Source organism: Polypterus senegalus, chromosome 1, assembly GCF_016835505.1.
Source record: "Polypterus senegalus isolate Bchr_013 chromosome 1, ASM1683550v1, whole genome shotgun sequence".
Taxonomy (NCBI): domain Eukaryota; kingdom Metazoa; phylum Chordata; class Cladistia; order Polypteriformes; family Polypteridae; genus Polypterus; species Polypterus senegalus.
The window spans coordinates 112,696,097-112,718,540 of NC_053154.1; the positions used below are offsets into that span (position 1 = coordinate 112,696,097).

At 39.2% G+C, this 22,444-nt stretch overlaps 1 protein-coding gene across 1 annotated transcript in view; it reads left to right on the top strand.

The window, feature by feature from the left end:
* rsrc1 (arginine/serine-rich coiled-coil 1) overlaps positions 1-22,444 on the top strand; it is a 474,039-nt gene that overhangs the window by 62,599 nt on the left and 388,996 nt on the right. The window contains exon 3 of the mRNA XM_039756272.1: positions 21,638-21,766. Coding sequence (XP_039612206.1) covers positions 21,638-21,766 — 129 coding nt within the window. The remainder of the gene's footprint in view (positions 1-21,637; positions 21,767-22,444) is intronic.

The window sequence follows — 22,444 nt, forward strand, 5'->3', positions numbered from 1 at the left end:
ACAAAAAGCCCTAAAGGCACTTTTAGAACAAACTGAAAGTGAACCATTGTGTGAATTGACACTGATAGCTATAGTGCTGATGATACGAAGTGGTCATCATAAGGATGGTGAAACTATCACCTTTTCGGTAGATTCAGACCTGCCAAGTTTCAGTGATGTTTGTGTTAGGTGTCTGCTTCATACCACTGCTGACAATACCGTACCTCCCCGTGGCCCATTTATGGGTTGCCCTGGTCTAAAGATGTCTGTTGATCAATGATTATATGGACTATTTATGATTTGTTGATGATTGTCTTGTGGAGAAAATAGTTGTTGAAACGAACTGCTATTTCGAGCAGTGCCTGAAAAGTCACAGTAAACCAAGATAGATAGATGGATACTTTATTAATCTTGAGGGGAAATTCACATAATCCAGCAGCAGTATACTGATTCAAAAAACAATATTAAATTAAATAGTAATACAAATGCATGTAGAAACAGGCAATAACTTTGAATAATGTTAGCATTTACTCCCCCGGTTGGAACTGAAGAATCGCATAGTGTGGGGGAGGAACGATCTCCAAAAAGTCTCAAAAGTCTGTCACTGAAGCTGTTCCTCTGCCTGGAGATGACACTGTTAAGTGGATGCAGTGGATTCTTCATGATTGACAGGAGTTTGCTCAGTGCCCGTCGCTCTGCTACAGATGTTAAACTGTCCAGCTTTATTCCTACAATAGAGCCTGCCTTCTTCACAAGTTTGTCCAGGCGTGAGACGTCCTTCTCTTTATGCTGCCTCCCCAGCACACCACCGCGTAGGAGAGGGCACTCGCCACAACTTTCTGGTAGAACATCTGCAGCATCTTATTGCAGATGTTGAAGGATGCCAACCTTCTAAGAAAGCCTACTCTAGATGGTGGCACCCCGCTTCGAGCTGCAGCCAGTGATGATCTTTATCCCATCCCACACTTCCTTCATGCTGCTTTTCTGCAATTTCTGCTCCAGCTTTCTCCTGTACTGCTCCTTCACTGCCCTGAGCTGGACTCGGAGTTTCTTCTGCACACGCTTGAGCTCATGCTGATCACTGCCTTTAAAAGCCCTTTTCTTCTGGTTCAAAAGGCCCTTGATGTCACTTGTAATCCATGGCTTGTTGTTAGCATAGCAGCGTACTGTTCTTACTGGAACTACAATGTCCATACAGAAGTTGATGTAATCAGTTGTGCAGCCAACAGCCTCTTTAATTTTCTCACTATCTGACCCCAGCGGTATATCCCAGTCTGTAGTTCCAAAGCAGTCTCTCAGAGCCTGCTCTGCCTCAGGAGACCACTTCCTGAATGATCGTGTGGTTGTAGGTAGCGCCTTCACTCTTGGTTTGTAGTGAGGCTGAAGCAGAACCAGGTTATGATCTGCTTTCCCAAGCGCAGGCAGCAGGGTGGCGCTGTATGCGTCTTTAACGTTTGCATACAGTAGGTCAATAGTTCTATTTCCCCGGGTGTTACAGTCCACATACTGGAAGAAGGCAGGTAATGTTTTATCCAGCGTTACATGGTTAAAGTCTCCAGCAATTAGCACAAGAGCCTCAGGGTGCTGCGTTTGTAACTTAGCAACTGCAGAATGGATGATGTCACTCGCTACCTCCGCGTTCGCTTGAGGGGGGATGTAAACAATATCAACAATCACGTGTCCAAACTCTCTTGGCAAGTAATAGGGGCACAGACTTACAGCCAACAGTTCGATGTCCCTGCAGCAATTGGAGATTTCAACGTTTATATGTCCTGAGTTGCACCACTTTGTATTGACATAGAGAGCGACACCCCCTCCTTTTTTTTTCCTCCTGGTATTTGCGTTTCTGTCCGCTTTAACTGTGCTAAACCCAGGTAGCTCCACGTTAGCATCTGGGATGGTAGTTGTTAGTCACGTTTCACTAAAACACAGCAAGCTGCATTCTCTGTAGGTTCTGACATTTTTCACCAGCACAGCCAGTTTGTCACTCTTATTTGGTAGTGAGTTCACATTTCCAAGGATCACCGAAGGCACCGACGGATTATAACGGCATTTTCTCGCAAGCTGCTTGGCTTTTATCTTATTTTAAAAATAGTAAAAAGTGTCCAGAGAGCTTTAAATCAATTAAAGCAATTTAAACCATTAAATCAATGTGCTTTTTAGTCTCTAGATGCTGCATGTCATAGTGGGTAAACCAGTCCAAAGAAGATACTGATGCATAAGCCAATTGTTGCAGACACCCATTTTTGGCCAAGTTATGAATAAGTGCCATTTTTTCACTCATTATGAAATACTGTATAGTACCATGACTGCAGTGAAACTAATCGTCTATTACCTAAACTGAACAAACTGTTGGATGTGTATCAGCCGATTATCAAAAATAGGCAGAAGGTGCATGTTCCCAATTATGACATACGTATTGACAAATGTCTTATGGGTTATAAGGGTACACTGTCGTGATCACTGAACATTGCATCCAAATGGGCATGATTCAGTACCAAGTTTTACATGTTCTGCAAATCAGCTCTGGGCACATGTGGAACTCAATACATTACCTTGGTAGAGGAACTAAATGTGCCTATGTGCGTTGATGACTGTTTCAAAGCACATTACATGAAGCACATGTACTAAATCTGCATCAGTACAGCAGTGCATGCTAGACATATCTTTCCTACTGTGATTATGTTGACATTTTGGTATTTACATGTTTGTATTACACAAAAGTATTTTAATGTTGTTGTTGAAAAACCAGTGTATTTGGCTCGTTTTTCTGGGGATAAGCATAACACTAAGGATGCTAAAATGACACACCTAGATCATTACTAATTCAGCCAACTGGTTTTAGAAGTCACATATTTAATTAAATAGAGGTCACTTGTCTGTATTGAAGGAGTATCAGATGAATGTAGCATAAATGCACATGCACTGTATCTTGTACTGAGTTGGTATTGTGGCCTAATCTACACAATGAAGTGGAACAATGCGCCAAGCAACTTCTATGAAAAGGTGATTGAAATGCACTAATCAAGGGATAGATACAAAATATCCTGGAGTCCAGTTAAATCAATCATTCAGAACTGGAACGATTATGGCACAGTTATAAATTTGTCTGGATCTGGCTGTCCACAAAAACTTGAATGATTGTGCAACTAGTGAGAGAGGCAACAAAGAGACTTGTGATAACTCTGAACAAGTTACAAGCTACAGTGGTTGAGATTGGATTAGACTGTACATACAACAGCTGTGCCTGTTTATGGGATAATGGCAAGAAAAAAGCAACTGATAAAAAAAAAAAAAAAAAAGTGATTGATATTAGTACTGAGTGGTAAACCGTTTCATACCAAAAACCGTTTTTTATTTTTGTTATGATATGGATTTTTCTTATACCGCAATACCGGTTTAAATAGCCTGAACAACGTTCAGAACGTGGCACAGTGGGAAATCTTTTTGAGAAAAGACCTTTTTCATTGCTGCACCATTAAACACAAATGCAACGGAGTACATGCATTAGTGGAGGTATTTAATGGTGAAAATGGACAGAGAACATTCCGAAACTGAAGCTGTAGTAGACAATAAAGTTGAATATGATGACACAGAAGAACTTTTGCCGAAAAAAGAAGCCGTGTCTGTTGTCTGGAGATACTTTGGTTTTAAAAGGTTGGATGTGGACCATTATGTTCAAATGTGTGAATACTGTTTCTATACTACTGGGTAATACTGCAAGCCAAGTTGTACTTGTTTTATTTTTTTCAATACTGTGTAATGTACCTGGGTGCTGTGCAATAGTGTGGCGACATGTTGACTTTATTCTCGTAATTTGTCATTATAGCAGAACATTGTAAACTAAACTTCATATTAAAATTAATATTTAATTTACTAGATTTTCTCAAACCGTGTCATAAGTAATGTAGCACATTTAATGCTTTGTGTTAAGTGTTCCCCGAGCCATGTTAATCGCTACGTGCTTCTTAAACTGACTACCTCTTGCTCTAAGAGGAGGCGCAGGCAGCGATCACCACACAGAATACATTAATTTCATGATATTTCTGCTCTCTGAACATTTAGAATGCTAAGATAAATACTTGATATTTTCATGATGAAATGCATTAAGCCATGGGCTGGGATTGATTTTAGGATGAAGTTTAATTTACAACATTCTACTTTAATGACAATAAACTGTGAGAATAAAGTGGAAATGTTGACTTTAATCTCGACATAAACGGCGAGAATAATGTGGTAATGTCGAGAATAAAGTTAACATGTCGACTTTATTCTCGACATATAGTTTTTTTTTTTGTTTGTTCACTGTGTCCATATTTTATTTCCTTCACTGTGGCCCTAATATGCTTCTGTAGGGCTATACCACAAATAGCATTATAAATGCAAGTTGTAGTTTTATTATTTATGTATATAGCTTAGCTTGAAGCAAGGTCCATATTAATGGAATTTGCCTTAATGATGGTTCAGTTGGTAAAGATGTTATCACCAAGTTGCACTTGGTTTATTTTATTTAATTTATTTTTTTTTGTGAATACTGTGTAATGCACCTGGGCTTGAAGTCTTGAAGTAATAGTATTGTTACTGGAATTTGCAGTATTATTTATTTTATTGTTATTATTTATTAGTTTAAATATTATGCAGTTTAATGATGGTAAAGTTGTTTAAAAAGTCACTTTAATGTGTCAGTGGACAGAGATTGTTAACATTAACAGAAAGTGTAGTTGGTTTACAAAAAATATTTACTATTCCTTTTCTAAGACATGTTCAGTGCAGTACAAGTTTTGATAAGCACCTCTGGATATTTTACTAAGTCTTAATGCCTCTTTGGATGGTTCATAATATATTGTCAAAATTTTAGTTTAAGTTGTTTGCAAAATTTGTTCAATAAAAAGGCTCTATATTTTGGCTGCAGCTGTCATGCAATGTGATTCCTTCTCTTCATTAGTGCCACCCCCATTAGTGCCAACTATCACTTTATGGGGCCATGCAAACCTGTATTAATACTTGTGTGCACATTAAAATATTTTTTTATACAATTCTTATGACAGTGGAATAGGTTATTCTTAGCCAGTCTAATGCAGTAATTGCATTGGAAAATGTGGTTAACATCCACTCATGCATGGGAAAAAAATACCGTTTTCACGGTATAATTTAGAAAAATACCATGATATAGAATTTTGTCCATATTGCCCAGCACTAATTGATATCTTCGTAGTGTTTTCCAGAAAATTGGGCTTTTTGGCCATCACACTCAGCTCTGTATAAGCCAAGCACTGCACAGTAATATAAAACATTCCATCTCCTTGGTGAAGCATGGTGGTGGGAGCATCATGCTGTGGGGATGCTTTTCTGTAACAGGCCCTCAAAAGCTTGTGAGAGCAGAGGGTAAAATGAATGAGCAAAATAAAAATCATAATGTTTTTTGTACTCATCTGATGGTGTTACAGTTTCACAGTTGGAAAATATTATTGACAAACTTAGACCTACTTTTTGCCTAGTTGATATTGTTCCACCATGACTTTTGTTGGAGGCTTTTGATATCCTGGGTCCACTATTGTTGGCAATTATAAATGGTTCCCTTAGTAAGGGTGTTTTGCTCTTCTTTTTTTAAACATGTGGTGGTGGAACCTTGTCTTAAAAAGGCTAAGTTAGATCCTGGAGTGTTAGCTAATGTTCATTATATTTCTCAATTGCAATTTTTGGTTAAAATATTAGAAAGAATTATTTATAAACAATTGGTTGATCATCTTAGTTCTAATAATTTATGAGATCTACCAGTCTTGCTTTAGGAGTTATCATGTGGTTGAGACTGCCCTCCTGAATGTATTTAATGACCTCTATTTATTACTGATTCAGGTAGGTAAGCAGTCCTTGTCCTTCTAGATCTTTCAAAGGCATTTGATACTATCAATCATTAGATCCTGCTGTTGTAGCTTAAGCATCTGGTGGAGCTTAAAGGGGCTGCTCTGGAATGGTTCAGGTCATATCCTTCATTGACCCCTCTTTTTTGTCTGCTGCTCCTGTTAAATGTAATGTCCCTCAGGGATCCAGTTTGGGACCTATTTTACAGTGGAGGAAAGAAGTATTGAAACAGATAACATTCCTTACAATCAAGTCAAACTTAACACAGGAAAATTCAATCCTAACCCAAGAGAAAGACTAAGCAGCAATAAAGGAAGAGCATCCTATCCTTGAAATGGAAGCTTATTCTAAAATATTATTGAAAGATCCTCCCATATTTTAAAGGTTTGAACAGATCCTCTAACTGAGAATTTGTTTTTTTCCAATTTCAAAAAGTACAGTATGTAACATCAGTGAAGTGAGGTAAAGGCAGTTACAGTTTGTTTGTCTTTCTTCACTTTAAGCCTGTTTGGGAGTACACCAAACATCTGTTAATGGGTGTGAGTGATTATGAAACCAAGGCTATCTGATAGGCATTCAAAGATATTTGTCCAAAAAGTTTTTAATTTGGTCAACACCCAGAACAAGTGGCCCAGTGAGGCTGAAGCTAGATTGTAACATTCACAGGTTGAATCTTGCCCTGGAAACCTTTTGGACAATTTTATTCAAGATAAATGTGCTCAATTAAAAGATTTTAAGTTGACTGATTAAATGCTTTGCTCATATGGAGCTTGAGTGTATTCTGTGCATGGCTACGTTCCACTCCTTTTCTGAAAAATTATGTGACAGATGCTCTTCCCAATGTACACTGGGGTCTTTGAAAGTATGAGACTTTAAAATATTTTTATAAATTGTAGAGATGCTATCTGAGTCTTCAAGACTGATCCAGTATTTCTTCTTGAATAGAACTAGTTGGGCAGGATCTGTTTAGCAAAGTTTCTAGCCTGAAAGTAGTGGAAGAATTATGTTGATGAGAAGTTAAATTTGAAGCATGATTGTTTGTGGATACAAAGACATTATCTATGTACAAGTCTCTGAGTGTTTAAATCCCAGACATTTTCCAAACATTAAATACTGTTTGAGAGGGTGGATAAAGGTGGTTGTCATGTAGAGGTGCAGCAGGTAAAGTCTTCTCTGTCTTAAAGTGCTTCCTACAATGGTTCCATATTCTGAGAGAATGAAGGGCAATTGGATTATTAGTGTATTAATGATAATTTGTATTTACTGGGGTACAGAGCAGGGAATATAAATAAGTACTGCAAGATTTTATTGCTCTTGCTGACCGGTTTTGTGTATATTCATCGATTTGCGTCGATGTACAGGCCTTTATTGCTTGTATGTTTAACACCCAGTAATATAATTGAAAGATAGGTAATGCCATGACCCCTGGTGCTTTAGGTTGTTGTGAAGTTACTCTTAGGATGTATGGATGTTTCAAATTACAAATAAATGAGGTTATGATTTAATCTAATTTCTTAAAAAATGATTTGTTTATGTATATGGGGATGCTTGGGAACAGTGGTTATCATAACAATGTTTATTCTTCCTGCTAATGTAAGATGGAGGGTAGACGATCTATTCATGTCTTATTTAATTTTTTCCATGTAGACAGCAAAATTTTGTTGAAAAAGATCTTTATATTGTGATTTTACCCCCAGATATTAAAAAAAAACTGATCTACTAAGATAAATGGTAAGGTGTCCAGTTTAATATTGTGTGCTAGAGAATTCACTGGAGAAAGTACACTTTTATTCAAATTGATTTTGTGTCCAGATATCTTTTGAAAATCTGCTAATGCTTTTAGGACTGCTAGCACAGAGTTTTGTGGGTTAGATGTATACTGTACAGTACCATATGATCAGCATATAGAAAATTCTGTTCAAGTCCTTCTGTAAATTTATTTCTGATGCATTTTGAAATTATACAGCCAATGGTTCAATGGCGATTGCAAAGAGCAAAGGTGATAAGGGGCATCCTTGTCAAGTTCCATGTTCTAGTCTGAAGTAGTCTGAAATAATGTTGTTAATACAAACTGAGGCTTCTGGACTAGTATAAAGTAGTTTGATCCATGCACATATGTTTGGGCCGAACCCAAATTTGTGCACTGTGATGAATTAGGTAGTCTCATTCCATCATATCAAAATGCATCTAAAGATAATAAGATCTCTGGGGTGATTCTGCTCATCTGGAGTTTTTTATTCTCTGTCTTCTTGGCCATTTGACTTTACCTTATGCTTTTTTATATAGTATTGCCTAATCTTGTTTTTGTTTCATATAACTTTTCTCTCTTCATCTTGTAAAGCACTTTGAGCTACACCATTTGTATAAAATGTGCTATATAAATAAATGTTATTGATGTTGTTGAATATATATTAAACAAATGTCAAAGGTTGGAAGTTAAGTGTCTGCCTTTATTGTACATACCTTTACTGTATCTATGGCCTTTAATGTTGTGAATTTATATTTGTGGTGTTCTTGAGATAAAGCCAATATTTGTTGAGAATTTGATGTGAATGGGATCATTGGACGTATTCAGTACTCATTTCCCCCAGTATATTTTATATATATCTTCTTCCTATAGGAGCTATTTTTATTAAGTTTAATGTTTCTTTTCATTGTTATATTCCTGTGTGCAATTCTGCAATGAATTGGTTGTATAACTGTCTTGAGGAAATCCTGGATGGCTGAGAATTCTCTTGATCTCAATCATAATAAAATGAAAGTACTTTTAGTTGGTCCTGCAGCTAAAGCTCAAGTAGAATTTGAATATCTTGGCACTTTTGCGGATTTCTGTAAACCTCAAGTGTGGAATATTGGGGTTATTTTTGACAGTGACCACTGTTTTGAGAAACCTATTAATTCCGTGATCAGGAGTTGTTTTTCCAGCTTCATGTTTTAGCCAAGGTTAAGCTTTTTCTATCTCACAGGGATCTTGAAGGAGTTACTCTTGCCTTTATGTTTTTCTCTGCTTGATTACTGCATTACTTTTTATATTCTGGCATCAGGAAACCCCTGATACACAGATTGAAGTTATGTTCAACAAATGTTCTATGTAAAACGTTTTGGCTAAAGCATTACTGATGTTGTGTTTAAATGAGCTCTATAAATAAATTTACATTGACAAATTCTGTAAGAAATCCTGATGCAGTCTGCAAGAGACCTGTGCCTTGGATAAAATATTTGTTTTCTGGAAAGAGAACAACTCCTAGTATTAAACCAAAGCTATGCGTGAATGGCTTAAAAACAAACATTGCTAATGTCCTGAAGTGGTCGAGTCAGAGTCCAGATCTTAATCCAATTGAGAATTTGTGGCTGGACTTGGAAAAAGGCTGTTTAATCATGAAACTTGAAAGAGCTTCAGCAACTTTAGAAAAAAGAAAAGAAGAACTGGAAATAGTTGCAGTGTCCAGACTCGGGGCTATAATGTTTGCCAAAGTTGCATCTATTAAATACTTACTTAAATGGAGTGGGGTGGCACAGTGGTAGCATTGCTGCCTCACAGTTAGGAGACCCGGATTTGCTTCCTGGGTCCTCCCTGTGTGGAGTTTGAATGTTCTTCCCATGTCTGCGTGGGTTTCCTCCGGGTACTCCGGTTTCCTCCTACAGTCCAAAGACATGCAGGTTAGGCGAATTGGCTATTCTAAAATTGTCCCTAGTGTGTGTGTGTGTGTGTGTGTGTGTGTGTGTGTACAGTGGGATGCAAAAGTTTGGGCAACCTTGTTAATAGTCATTATTTTCCTGTATAAATCGTTGGTTGTTACAATAAAAAATGTCAGTTAAATATATCATATAGGAGACACACACAGTGATATTTGAGAAGTGAAATGAAGTTTATTGGATTTACAGAAAGTGTGCAATAATTGTTCAAACAAAATCAGGCAGGTGCATAAATTTGGGCACCACAAAAAAGAAATGAAATCAATATTTAGTAGATCCGCCTTTTGCAGAAATTACAGCCTCTAAATGCTTCCTGTAGGTTCCAATGAGAGTCTGGATTGTGGTTGAAGGTATTTTGGACCATTCCTCTTTACAAAACATCTCTAGTTCATTCAGGTTTGATGGCTTCCGAGCATGGACAGCTCTCTTTAACTCACACCACAGATTTTCAATTATATTCAGGTCTGGGGACTGAGATGGCCATTCCAGAACGTTGTACTTGTTCCTCTGCATGAATGCCTTAGTGGATTTTGAGCAGTGTTTCGGGTCGTTGTCTTGTTGAAAGATCCAGCCCCGGCGCAGCTTCAGCTTTGTCACTGATTCCTGGACATTGGTCTCCAGAATCTGCTGATACTGAGTGGAATCCATGCGTCCCTCAACTTTGACAAGATTCCCAGTCCCTGCACTGGCCACACAGCCCCACAGCATGATGGAACCACCACCATATTTTACTGTAGGTAGCAGGTGTTTTTCTTGGAATGCTGTGTTCTTTTTCCTCCATGCATAACACCCCTTGTTATGCCCAAATAACTCAATTTTAGTTTCATCAGTCCACAGCACCTTATTCCAAAATGAAGCTGGCTTGTCCAAATGTGCTTGAGCATACCTCAAGCGGCTCTGTTTGTGCTGTGGGCGGAGAAAAGGCTTCCTCTGCATCACTCTCGCATACAGCATCTCCTTGTGTAAAGTGCACCGAATGGTTGAACGATGCACAGTGACTCCATCTGCTGCAAGATGATGTTGTAGGTCTTTGGTGCTGGTCTGTGGGTTGACTCTGACTGTTCTCGCCATTCGTCGCTTCTGTCTATCCGAACTCTTTCTTGGTCTGCCACTTCGAGCCTTAACTTGAACTGAGCCTGTGGTCTTCCATTTCCTCAATATGTTCCTAACTGTGGAAACAGACAGCTTAAATCTCTGGGACAGCTTTCTGTATCCTTCCCCTAAACCATGATGGTGAACAATCTTTGTCTTCAGGTCATTTGAGAGTTGTTTTGTGACCCCCATGTTGCTACTCTTCAGAGAAAATTAAAGGAGGAGGGAAACTTACAATTGACCCCCTTAAATACTCAAATTCTCATTATTGGATTCACCTGTGTATGTAGGTCAGGGGTCACTGAGCTTACCAAGCCAATTTGAGTTCCAATAATTAGTTCTAAAAGTTTTGGAATCAATAAAATGACAACGGTGCCCAAATTTATGCACCTGCCTGATTTTGTTTGAACAATTATTGCACACTTTCTGTAAATCCAATAAACTTCATTTCACTTCTCAAATATCACTGTGTTTGTCTGCTATATGATATATTTAACTGACATTTTTTATCGTAACCAACGATTTATACAGGAAAATAATGACTATTAACAAGATTGCCCAAACTTTTGCATCCCACTGTATGTATACGTGCGCCCTGCTGTGGGCTGGCACCCTGTCTGGGGTTTGTTTCTTGCCTTGCACCCTGTGTTGGCTGGGATTGGCTCCAGCAGACCCCCATGACCCTGTAGTTGGGATATAGCGGGTTGGATAATGCAGTAATTTATTTTGTGTTTTATATTTGTAACCAATTTAGAACCTTTGCAGAGATTTGTTTTCGTTCTGATATTAAAGATCCTTTTTCTGTTGATTAGTGTTAAATTAGTTAAATGAAATCCTCTATGATTCATTTTTGTATAATAATAAAATATGAAAATTTCTAAGGGGTGAATACTTTTTAATAAATACTATGTGTTGGTTCATCAAGGTTTACACATGGTGGATTAAACAGGCCCTTGTCCTTTTCCTGTCAATAAGTGGGATCTGAAGGACAGCTGTTGAGTTCAAGGTGTCAGTTCTGAAGAGCTATGTCTCTCTATTTTTTTTTTTATATATAATTTATTTTTATTTTTTTTTTACTCAAACGTTAAACAAATTTACTTTATCCTACCATGATGAAGAAAAGTTTTTGGACTCCAAATTCTCATTAGAGATACTTACACATTTGATCATTTTTGTTACAGCCTGTGCCATTCAGGCAATTCCTGTGAATACATTCAAGAAATGTTCTTTTGAGGCTTACAGTTTTACTATTGTGTAAGAACTGCATCTAGGCTGTCTTTGATATAATGTACATCAGAGGTTGTTTCTCACTGTCTCCTGTCTATCATTCTTTAGTCTGAATATGGCTAAGCTTGATGAAATTCTGCATAACATAAAGGCTTTAAATTCAGGTCATCTGCATTTGTGTTTTGTGAAACCATGATTTCTCTAATTGTAATTGAATTGGTCACTTGAACTGCTTGCCTATCCCAACTGACCTGTATGCAAGACAAGAACAATGTTGAACTGTACACCATCTTTGCTAAATAGGGTTTAATTACAGTGTGTCCTCCAATTAGATCCTCCCCACACACACAAATACACACATCTGTCTACAGCTGTTCCATATGCTCATTTAAAAATAAAATGTATTTAGTTAAAAAAAAAATTAAACATTGGTCCGCTATTAGCTTTTAATTTTTTGAAGCTTAAGGAAAAATCTTTCTACTGTTATGACATGCAGCATGTTAACAAAAGTACATTATCACAGAGGTGGGCAGTTAAATGGCCTGCTAAAACAGTACGCTTCATGGCTGGAAATGAACCATCTAACACTAAATATGTGTTATTTACTTTGATTTTTAAAGTCAAAGTAATTTTCATTAGAATAACAACTAAAATATTACAAGTTTAATTTAAATGCATATAACATATTTAGATTGGGATGCTGTCTCCATTTGCAAGTAACTACTGAATTCTGAATTAGTACAGTTGTAAGTAAAAACAAAGGCTGATCATTGATGTGAGGAAGACTGAAACAAACTGAAAAAGATCTGTTTACTGGAATTCTGAAATAATAAGCATCATTTGTAATCAACAAAGTATGAATAATTTGCAAGCTTTATATTGAATAATTTGCAATCTTTATATTGAGAGTTCTGATTTTAAGAAGGGTAACCTAAAATTTGGTAAAAATCTTAAATAAGTGCGAAAAAACTTGAAGTGAAATTGGAAAATTGAAGCATCTTTAGTTAGTGATATTTGGAATTTTCATTAATTTGACTTGTCCATCAAATATTACTGTTCAGTTATTAAACATTTAATGTTTTCTTATTAATACTAAAATCTCGCAACACCAAGTGTTACAAACCTAAGAAATCAATTTTCTGACCATCCTGGTTTGAAAGGTTTGTTGCAGAGGGAACTTTTAAAGAGTTTATCTCTAATAAAATATTATGAATTCTCTTGGTTTTCACTAATTGTTGTGTCAGTTATAATAATAGTTACGTTTTTATTTTTTAGCATAAATTTAAGCAGTTTTAAATTTTTAGTTATGGAGCAGAAAACATAAGTTAATATGCTATTTTTAGTACATGCACATTTAAGATAGAGCGGCGCAGTGGTAGCGCTGCTGCTTTGCAGTAAGGAGACCTGGGTTCACTTCCCAGGTCCTCCCTGCGTGGAGTTTGCATGTTCTCCCCGTGTCTGTGTAGGTTTCCTCCCACAGTTCAAAGACATGCGGGTTAGGTGCATTGGCAATCCTAAATTGTCCCTAGTGTGTGCTTGGTGTGTGTGTGTGCATGTGCCCTGCAGTGGGCTGGCACCCTGCCTGGCGATTTGATCCTGCGTTGTGCCCTGTGTTGGCTGGGATTGGCTCTGGCAGACCCTCGTGACTCTGTGTTAGGATATGGCGGGTTGGATAATGACTGACTGACTGACATTTAAGATATCAAGCAGACCATGATGATAATATCTTTATTCATAAGCCCTATGCTGAAATCCCTACTTAAGGCCTATCAAAACTCCTCATTTGTTGTTACAGAGGGGAATTCTCCTCTCTGACACACCTTAAATTCAATCCCTAACCTTCAGGGCTTGTTGAAGCTAAGAAACCATTCTTGGGGAAAGACAAAAAAAAAAAGAAGAAGAGGTGAAGATCATAAAATAAGGAATCACAACCAGTGACCAAAAATGTAGGTGTTAATTTGAAATTTTTGCTTCACAAAAGACAAGTGTGTTGGAAGAAAGTTCATCTGCGCAGTGTTTTTTAATTCAATTTTTTAAATTAATTTTCTTTTTCAATACTGTTTTCACATTTTAGTTTTCATTTAGTTTTATGAACTTTTCACTGTAATTTACAGAGCCTGGTGGACATTCTGTAAATAGTTTGGCCATAGCCCCTTCTCTCTGCAGAGACAAAGTTAAACAATTGACCAATGTAACCCTTCATTTTAGCTTCTTTTGTAGGTTTTTGTTTTTTCAGCATGTCACCATTCTCAGCCTCTTTATTGACCTCTTATTAACCTCTTTAAGTGTGTTTTTAAGTTCCTCAGATTCTTTCCCTTTAACTGAGGTTCTCAAGTCCAAACCATTTACACACTTGCTCTTGCCACAGTCAGCATCATACTTAAACTACTCCATGGTAGGACTTTCCAATTGATAACCAATTCTTTGCTGTATGTCCGCGTTCATAAACATGTTCCGGCTATGCAGCTGACATCCATCATTTTCATTAGACTACATAGTCATATAGTACTGTACCTACAGTAGCTATTTTGTGATATAGGAGGGACAGTCAATAGCAGTGTTCTCTTGAAGTTGGGTGAGAACAAAAAAAAAAAAAAACATTCTGTTATTTAACATAACTTATGTTACCTCATAAGTAATGTTGGATCGTTACTAAAATTTAGACTTCTATTTTCATAGCAGCTTTCAGTCTTTAGTACTGGTATCGAAGCAAATAACAGATAATCTATCCCATCCCAAAGCACACTCATAGCAATGCACAAATGCGCAACAACCTGCCTTGCCACACTCAACAAGTAAATTCACGGCGCTTCCCCCTTAAAGACTCCAGCATGTTTATATTAATATAGACGGTGAAAGTTGGTGTCCGCTGTGGTGAATAGAGCAAGATACAATACGTACTGTATATTTCATTGCAGATTGGGCGAAGGGTTGTGAGTATAAGGTAGAAATCACAAACAGGCACAAAGAAGTTAGTTCTCAAAAAAGATTAAAATATATAGTAATGCTGTACCTCTGATCGAAAGTATAAGCTTAGTATAAACTGAGTCTGATGAGGGAGCCCAGTGGTAAAGACTTTATCTTCCATCGCTCACATTAATTAATATGCTTTTTACCACAGCGTATATTTGTGTTTGTGTGTGTGTGTTTTTTTTTTTTTTATAGAAAGAAGCTTTTCCAGCTTCTTTAACATACTGTATTTACCTTTTGCATTTCATATAAATAGTTCTTCTTCTCAGAATGTTCTAATTGTTACAGAATTGGTTGATCTGATGGTAGACTCCATTTGTTCTAATCTCTGTCTTTAGAGCACTTCTCTGACTCATTGGCTTGATTTCAGATTAGATGTTAGGGCTTTCTTTTTTAATTTTGAGTTATTTGTTTGGTTACTTTGCCTTGATTTGCCACATTTCACAAACGAGTACTTCTTAGCAAATAACTGTCATATTGTGCATGAATAATATTTGCGATGAGTGGGCACAGGCCTGACTTACAGGGTGTCTTTAAAAAGACCAACAACTAAAGACAGATCTTAACCAACGCGTCTGTTAAAAATTTTCTGAAACCATTTTCAACAGATTCTTTATGTAATTTGTATGTCTTGAACTGTAACCATTCAAATTTTAACCATTACTTCAATGCTACTCTGCAATCATTGGTACTATCAAGCTTGCTGGAGGCTGTTGATGAAAAATATAACTATTATATTAAAATACAAAAAATATGATTTGTTGTGCAGATTAATACTGCTTAAAACAACAACAACAGCATTTATTTATATAGCACATTTTCATAAAAATGATGTAGCTCAAAGTGCTTTACAGGTTGAAGAAAGAGGAAAAAAGACAAAATGTATAAGTAATAAAATTTGGCAATACTTTTATTCTATGTTAATTAGTAAGGTCCGATAACCAGGGAGGACAGAAAGAACAAAAAAACTCCAGACGGCTGGAGAAAAAAAAAATCTGCAGGGGTTCTGAGGCCATGAGACCTCCCAGCCCCCTCTAGGCATTCTGCCTAACATAAATGACCTCAATCAGTTCACATGGAACTTGATGATGACGGTCACTTCTGGCCTTTAATCCATCAATGTAGGGACATCACGGTGCTTTGATCGGGTAGGGGTGGCACAGATCGCCACCACAGAAAACCGGATAAAGAACAGCAGAGAAATTAGGGGTTAGTACTGATTTCTGAGCCACTATGAATGATAATGGTAATTAAATGCATATACAGAGTATCAGGATTAAACTAAAATGAAGCTATGAGAAAGCCAAATTAAAATAATGTGTTTTTAGCAGTTTTTTAAAGTGCTCCACTGTATTACCTGGCGAATTTCTATCAGAAGCTATTTCAGATTTTAGGTGCATAACAGCAGAATGCTGCCTCACCACTTCTTTTAAGTTTAGCTCTTGGAATAATAAGCAGACACTCATTTGAAGGTCTAAGTTTACAATTTGGAGTGTAAGGTGAAAGGCATTCTGAGATATAGGATGGATCGAGATTATTTAAGGTTTTGTAAACCATAAGCAGTATTTAAAGTCAGTTCTAAATGACACCGGTAACCAATGAAGGGACATCAAAACTGGAGAGATGTGTTCAGATTTTCTTTTCCTAGTTAAGATTCTAGCAGCTACATTCTGCACTAGTTGCAATCGATTGATGTCTTTTTGATTGATTACTGTATTACAAATAATTATTCACTAATCTATTTTCTGTACTCTAGTAACAATTTATAGCAAATAGTTTGATTTTTAAGTATATATTTTTGACATGAATAACTAGATCTTATTTTATGGGCAAGTACCTACCTAGTACCTACCTTTTTCTATTTTGTCCAAACCTTATTGGTAAATAATATAGAAGTTTAAGAGTCAGAATGCTCTGAACAACTACTGTATCACCCTTTATTAGAAACTAGTACACTGGAATGCTGATGTTCATCTGCTTCGATCTTGGTGTGCATTTAGGAAACTCTCTGCGTCATGTTGCCTTTGTTCATTGGACATTCCGCCCCACATGTGGATGCTAAATGGCATTATGCCTGGCCACAAAAGCTGGATGCACACACACACACATATATATTGTGGAAAACAGCCTGAACACAAACAGGTAGACATCGTTTTATGCACCACACATGTTTATTTACAATTATTCTACTATTTACAGTGCACACATAACCCCAAAACACCCCCAAAGTCCAGGAATTCTCTCACAGTGCCCCTCTTCTGGTCCACCTCCACTCCTCTGCTCTGAGCTCTGTCCTCTTCCACCCGTCTCCAGCCATCGAATGGAGGGAAGTGGCCCCTTTTATAATTACCCGGACATGCTCTAGGTGCCTCCCAATAAGTTACTGCCGGCACTCCCTGGTGTGGCGGATGTGCCGGCTGTGCACCCGGAAGCACTCCGGGTGTCCCTGGTCTTCTTCCCCCCAGCACATCTGGGTGTAGCGGAAGTGCTGAGGGCCAGGGCTCTTCAGGCATCCGTGCGCCTCTGGTGGTGACCACAGGCCCCTATAGGGTTGAGCTTCCAAGCTCTATTCCTGTGGTCCCCATACCATCCAGGGCGGTTGCCCTCTCATGTTCTGGAAGAGGCGTAGTCCCTCTTCGGGTCCTTCTAGGCATCCCGGCTGGGTACCACCAGCCGCTTAATATATATATAATTAAGTTTTAGGCATTTTTTAAAATATTATTTAAAGAATTTGATTTGCCTTAAGACTAGATCTTTAAATAGAATACTGAACTTTGCATTTATGCTAATAGGGTAAGATCAACAATTTTTTATAGTAGAGGTTAGTGTGTTACTACAATATGGTTTCAGAATTTTTTAAATTAAAATAGTATAAACCCATTGAATAATACAGATAAATGAATCAATAAATATTTAGCTTTATTAATAAAGTGGGTTACTGTTGAAGCATTGTGGTCAGCAACACAGGAGCGCCGCAGGGGACTGTACTTTCTCCGGTCCTGTTCAGCCTATATACATCAGACTTCCAATATGATTCGGATTCCTGCCACATGCAAATGTTTGCTGAAGACACTGCTATTGTGGGCTGCATCAGGAGTGGGCAGGAGGAGGAGTATAGGAAGCTAATCAAAGACTTTGTTAAATGGTGCGACTCAAACCACTTACACCTGAACACCAGCAAGACCAAGGAACTGGTGGTGGATTTTAGGAGGCCCAGGCCCCTCATGGACCCCATGATCATCAGAGGAGACCGTGTGCAGAGGGTACAGACCTATAAATACATGGGAGTGCAGCTGGATGATAAATTGGACTGGACTGCCAATACTGATGCTCTGTGTAAGAAAGGTTAGAGCTGACTATACTTACTTACTTAGAAGGTTGGTGTCCTTCAACATCTGCAATAAAGTGCTGCAAATGTTCTACCAGACATTTGTGGCGAGTGCCCTCTTCTACGCAATGGTGTGCTGGGGAGGCTGGACAAACTTGTTAGGAAGGCAGGCTCTATTGTGGGAATGAAGCTGGACAGTTTAACATTTGTGGCAGAGCGACGGGCGCAAAGCAAGCTCCTGTCAATCATAGAGAATTCACTGCATCCACTGAACAGTGTCATCTCCAGGCAGAGGAGTAGCTTCAGTGACAGACTGCTGTTACTGTCCTGCTCCACTGACAGACTGTGGAGATCGTTCCTCCCCCACACTATGCGACTCTTCAGTTCCACCCGGGTGTAAACACTAACATTATTCAAAATTATTGTCTGTTTTTACATGCATTTTTATTACTCTTTAATTTAATATTGTTTTTTGTATCAGTATACTGTTGCTGGATTATGTGAATTTCCCTTGGGATTAATAAATCTATCCACCCACCCACCCACCCACCCACCCACCCACCCACCCACCCACCCACCCACCCACCCACCCACCCACCCACCCACCCACCCACCCACCCACCCACCCACCCACCCACCCACCCACCCACCCACCCACCCACCCACCCACCCACCCACCCACCCACCCACCCACCCACCCACCCACCCACCCACCCACCCACCCACCCACCCACCCACCCACCCACCCACCCACCCACCCACCCACCCACCCACCCACCCACCCACCCACCCACCCACCCACCCACCCACCCACCCACCCACCCACCCACCCACCCACCCACCCACCCACCCACCCACCCACCCACCCACCCACCCACCCACCCACCCACCCACCCACCCACCCACCCACCCACCCACCCACCCACCCACCCACCCACCCACCCACCCACCCACCCACCCACCCACCCACCCACCCACCCACCCACCCACCCACCCACCCACCCACCCACCCACCCACCCACCCACCCACCCACCCACCCACCCACCCACCCACCCACCCACCCACCCACCCACCCACCCACCCACCCACCCACCCACCCACCCACCCACCCACCCACCCACCCACCCACCCACCCACCCACCCACCCACCCACCCACCCACCCACCCACCCACCCACCCACCCACCCACCCACCCACCCACCCACCCACCCACCCACCCACCCACCCACCCACCCACCCACCCACCCACCCACCCACCCACCCACCCACCCACCCACCCACCCACCCACCCACCCACCCACCCACCCACCCACCCACCCACCCACCCACCCACCCACCCACCCACCCACCCACCCACCCACCCACCCACCCACCCACCAACCAACCCACCAACCCACCTATCTATCTATCTATCTATCTATCTATCTATCTATCTATCTATCTATCTACCCACCCACCTACCCACCCACCTACCCACCCACCCACCCACCCACCCACCCACCCACACCTACCCACCCACCCACCCACCTACCCTACCTACCTACCCTACCTACCCTACCTACCCTACCTACCTACCCTACCTACCTACAAAAGTGTTGGTACCCTTCAGTCAATGAAAGAAAAACTCAAAATGGTCACAGAAATAACTTTAATCTGACAAAAGTAATAATAAATAAAAATTCTATGAAATTTAACTAATAAAAGTCAGACATTGCTTTTCAACCATGCTTCAACAGAATTAATAAAAAAAAACTCATGAAACAGGCCTGGACAAAAATGATGGTACCCTAGAAAAGACTGAAAATAATGTGACCAAAGGGACATGTTAATCCAAGGTGTGTCCACTAATTAGCATCACAGGTGTCTACAATCTTGTAATCAGTTAGTGGACCTATATATAGAGCTCCAGGTAGTCACTGTGTTGTTTGGTGACATGGTGTGTACCACACTCAACATGGACCAGAGGAAGCGAAGGAAAGAGTTGTCTCAGGAGATTAGAAAGAAAATTATAGACAAGCATGTCAAAGGTAAAGGCTATAAGACCATCTGAAGCAGCTTGATGTTCCTGTGACTACAGTTGCACATATTATTCAGAAATTTAAGATCCATGGGACTGTAGCCAACCTCCTGGACGTGGCGCAGGAGTAAAATTGATGACAAATCAAAGAGACGGATAATACGAATGGTAACAAAAGAGCCCAGAAAAACTTCTAAAGAGATCCAAGGTGAACTTCAAGCTCAAGGAACATCAGATCGCACCATCCGTCGTTGTTTGAGCCAAAGTGGACTTCATGGGAGACGACCAAGGAGGACACCATTGTTGAAAACAAATCATAAAAAAGCCAGACTGGAATTTGCCAAACTACATGTGGACAAGCCACAAAGATTCTGGGAGAATGTCCTATGGACAGATGAGACAAAAATTGAACTTTTTGCCAAGGCACATCAGCTCTATGTTCACAGACGGAAAAATGAAGCATATCAAGAAAAGAACACTGTCCCTTCTGTGAAACATGGAGGAGGCTCTGTTATGTTCTGGGGCTGCTTTGCTGCATCTGGCACAGGTGTCTTGAATCTGTGCAGGGTACAATGAAATCTCAAGACTATCAAGGGATTCTAGAGAGAAATGTGCTGGCCAGTGTCAGAAAGCTTGGTCTCAGTCGCAGGTCATGGGTCTTGCAACAGGACAATGACCCAAACACACAGCTAAAAACACCCAAGAATGGCTAAGAGGAAAACATTGGACTATTCTAAAGTGGCCTTCTATGAGCCCTGACCTCAATCCTATTGAGCATCTTTGGAAAGAGCTGAAACATGCCGTCTGGAAAAGGCACCCTTCAAACCTGAGACAACTGGAGCAGTTTGCTCATGAGGAGTGGGCCAAAATACCTGCTGAGAAGTGCAGAAGTCTCATTGACAGTTACAGGAATCGTTTGATTGCAGTGATTGCCTCAAAAGGTTGTGCAACAAAATATTAAGTTAGGGGTACCATCATTTTTGTCCAGGCCTGTTTCATGAGTTTATTTTTTTTAAATAATTCTGTTGAAGCATGGTTGAAAATCAATGTCTGACTTTCATTGGTTAAATTTCATAGAATTTTTATTTATTATTACTTTTGTCAGATTAAAGTTATTTCTGTGACCATTGTGAGTTTTTCTTTCATTGACTGAAGGGTACCAACAATTTTGTCCACGTGTCTGTCTATCTATCTATCTATCTATCTATCTATCTATCTATCTATCTATCTATCTATCTATCTATCTATCTATCTATCTATCTATCTATCTATCATTTTATATGAAACAATATTTTCATTGTCATTGCTCTAGTATGTATATTGTACTTTGCAGTTCATTATTAGTTACTAAATATAGTCCAGTTACTCATTCCAATATAGTCATCGATGCATTTTTGTTGACTCTGAATTGCTATCCTCAGTTAAAAGTGCATCCATTAATCTATGTAGCTTGTTAATATTTTAGACATAGACGGCGGTCCAGCAGCAGTTCATCCTATGAGTCCCGGAAGAAAAGAAGCAGCAGAAGCAGATCTGTTGAACGAGGAAGATCTTACAGATCTCGAAGGTCTAGGTCAAGAAGTCGAGGACGAAGGTAAAGTGTGATTTTGAATTCAAAATGTATGTTACCTAAAATTACATTACAAATTACTAAGTGAAAGAAAGAAATTTTGAATTCCTGAAAATGTAAACAAAATTCATGTTTGAATCAGAATGTCAAATGACATATAAATGACAACGCACTAGATAAAGTACAGTTTTAATTCAAGTACAACCAAAGCTCCCTCTCCCTCAAGTTTGTTGTTATTTTGATCCCTGATTTTTTAAATTGTCTAAAAAATTTATTACAAATTACCACTGACCACTACTACCTACTAAAGGTTCTTTCTCTCCAGGTTTGAATCATCTTCACTATTTACAGTGTATAAAGTTGTCAGAGGAGGGGTCCTTCACCAACTGATTTTTACTATATCTCTTGTTAATTATGGGGCCAAAATATATGTCATCAAATGAAAGGTATTTTAGTATAGTGGTTTATAAAGTAGTATTTCAGTATTGCACATATCCTCAGTATTATTCCTTCGCCCATTTGTTAGTTGTTGTTTTGCTTAGTTTCAAAGTAACAATGAAAATCTACTGCATCTTATTATTTTATCCTATAATTTGAATGCTTTAAACTGTTGTTGAATTAGCATCTTGATTCTAGTGGTTAATTATGTAATGAATGATTATTTCTGGATTTGCAATATGTATTTTTGTGGGGCAATCAGAG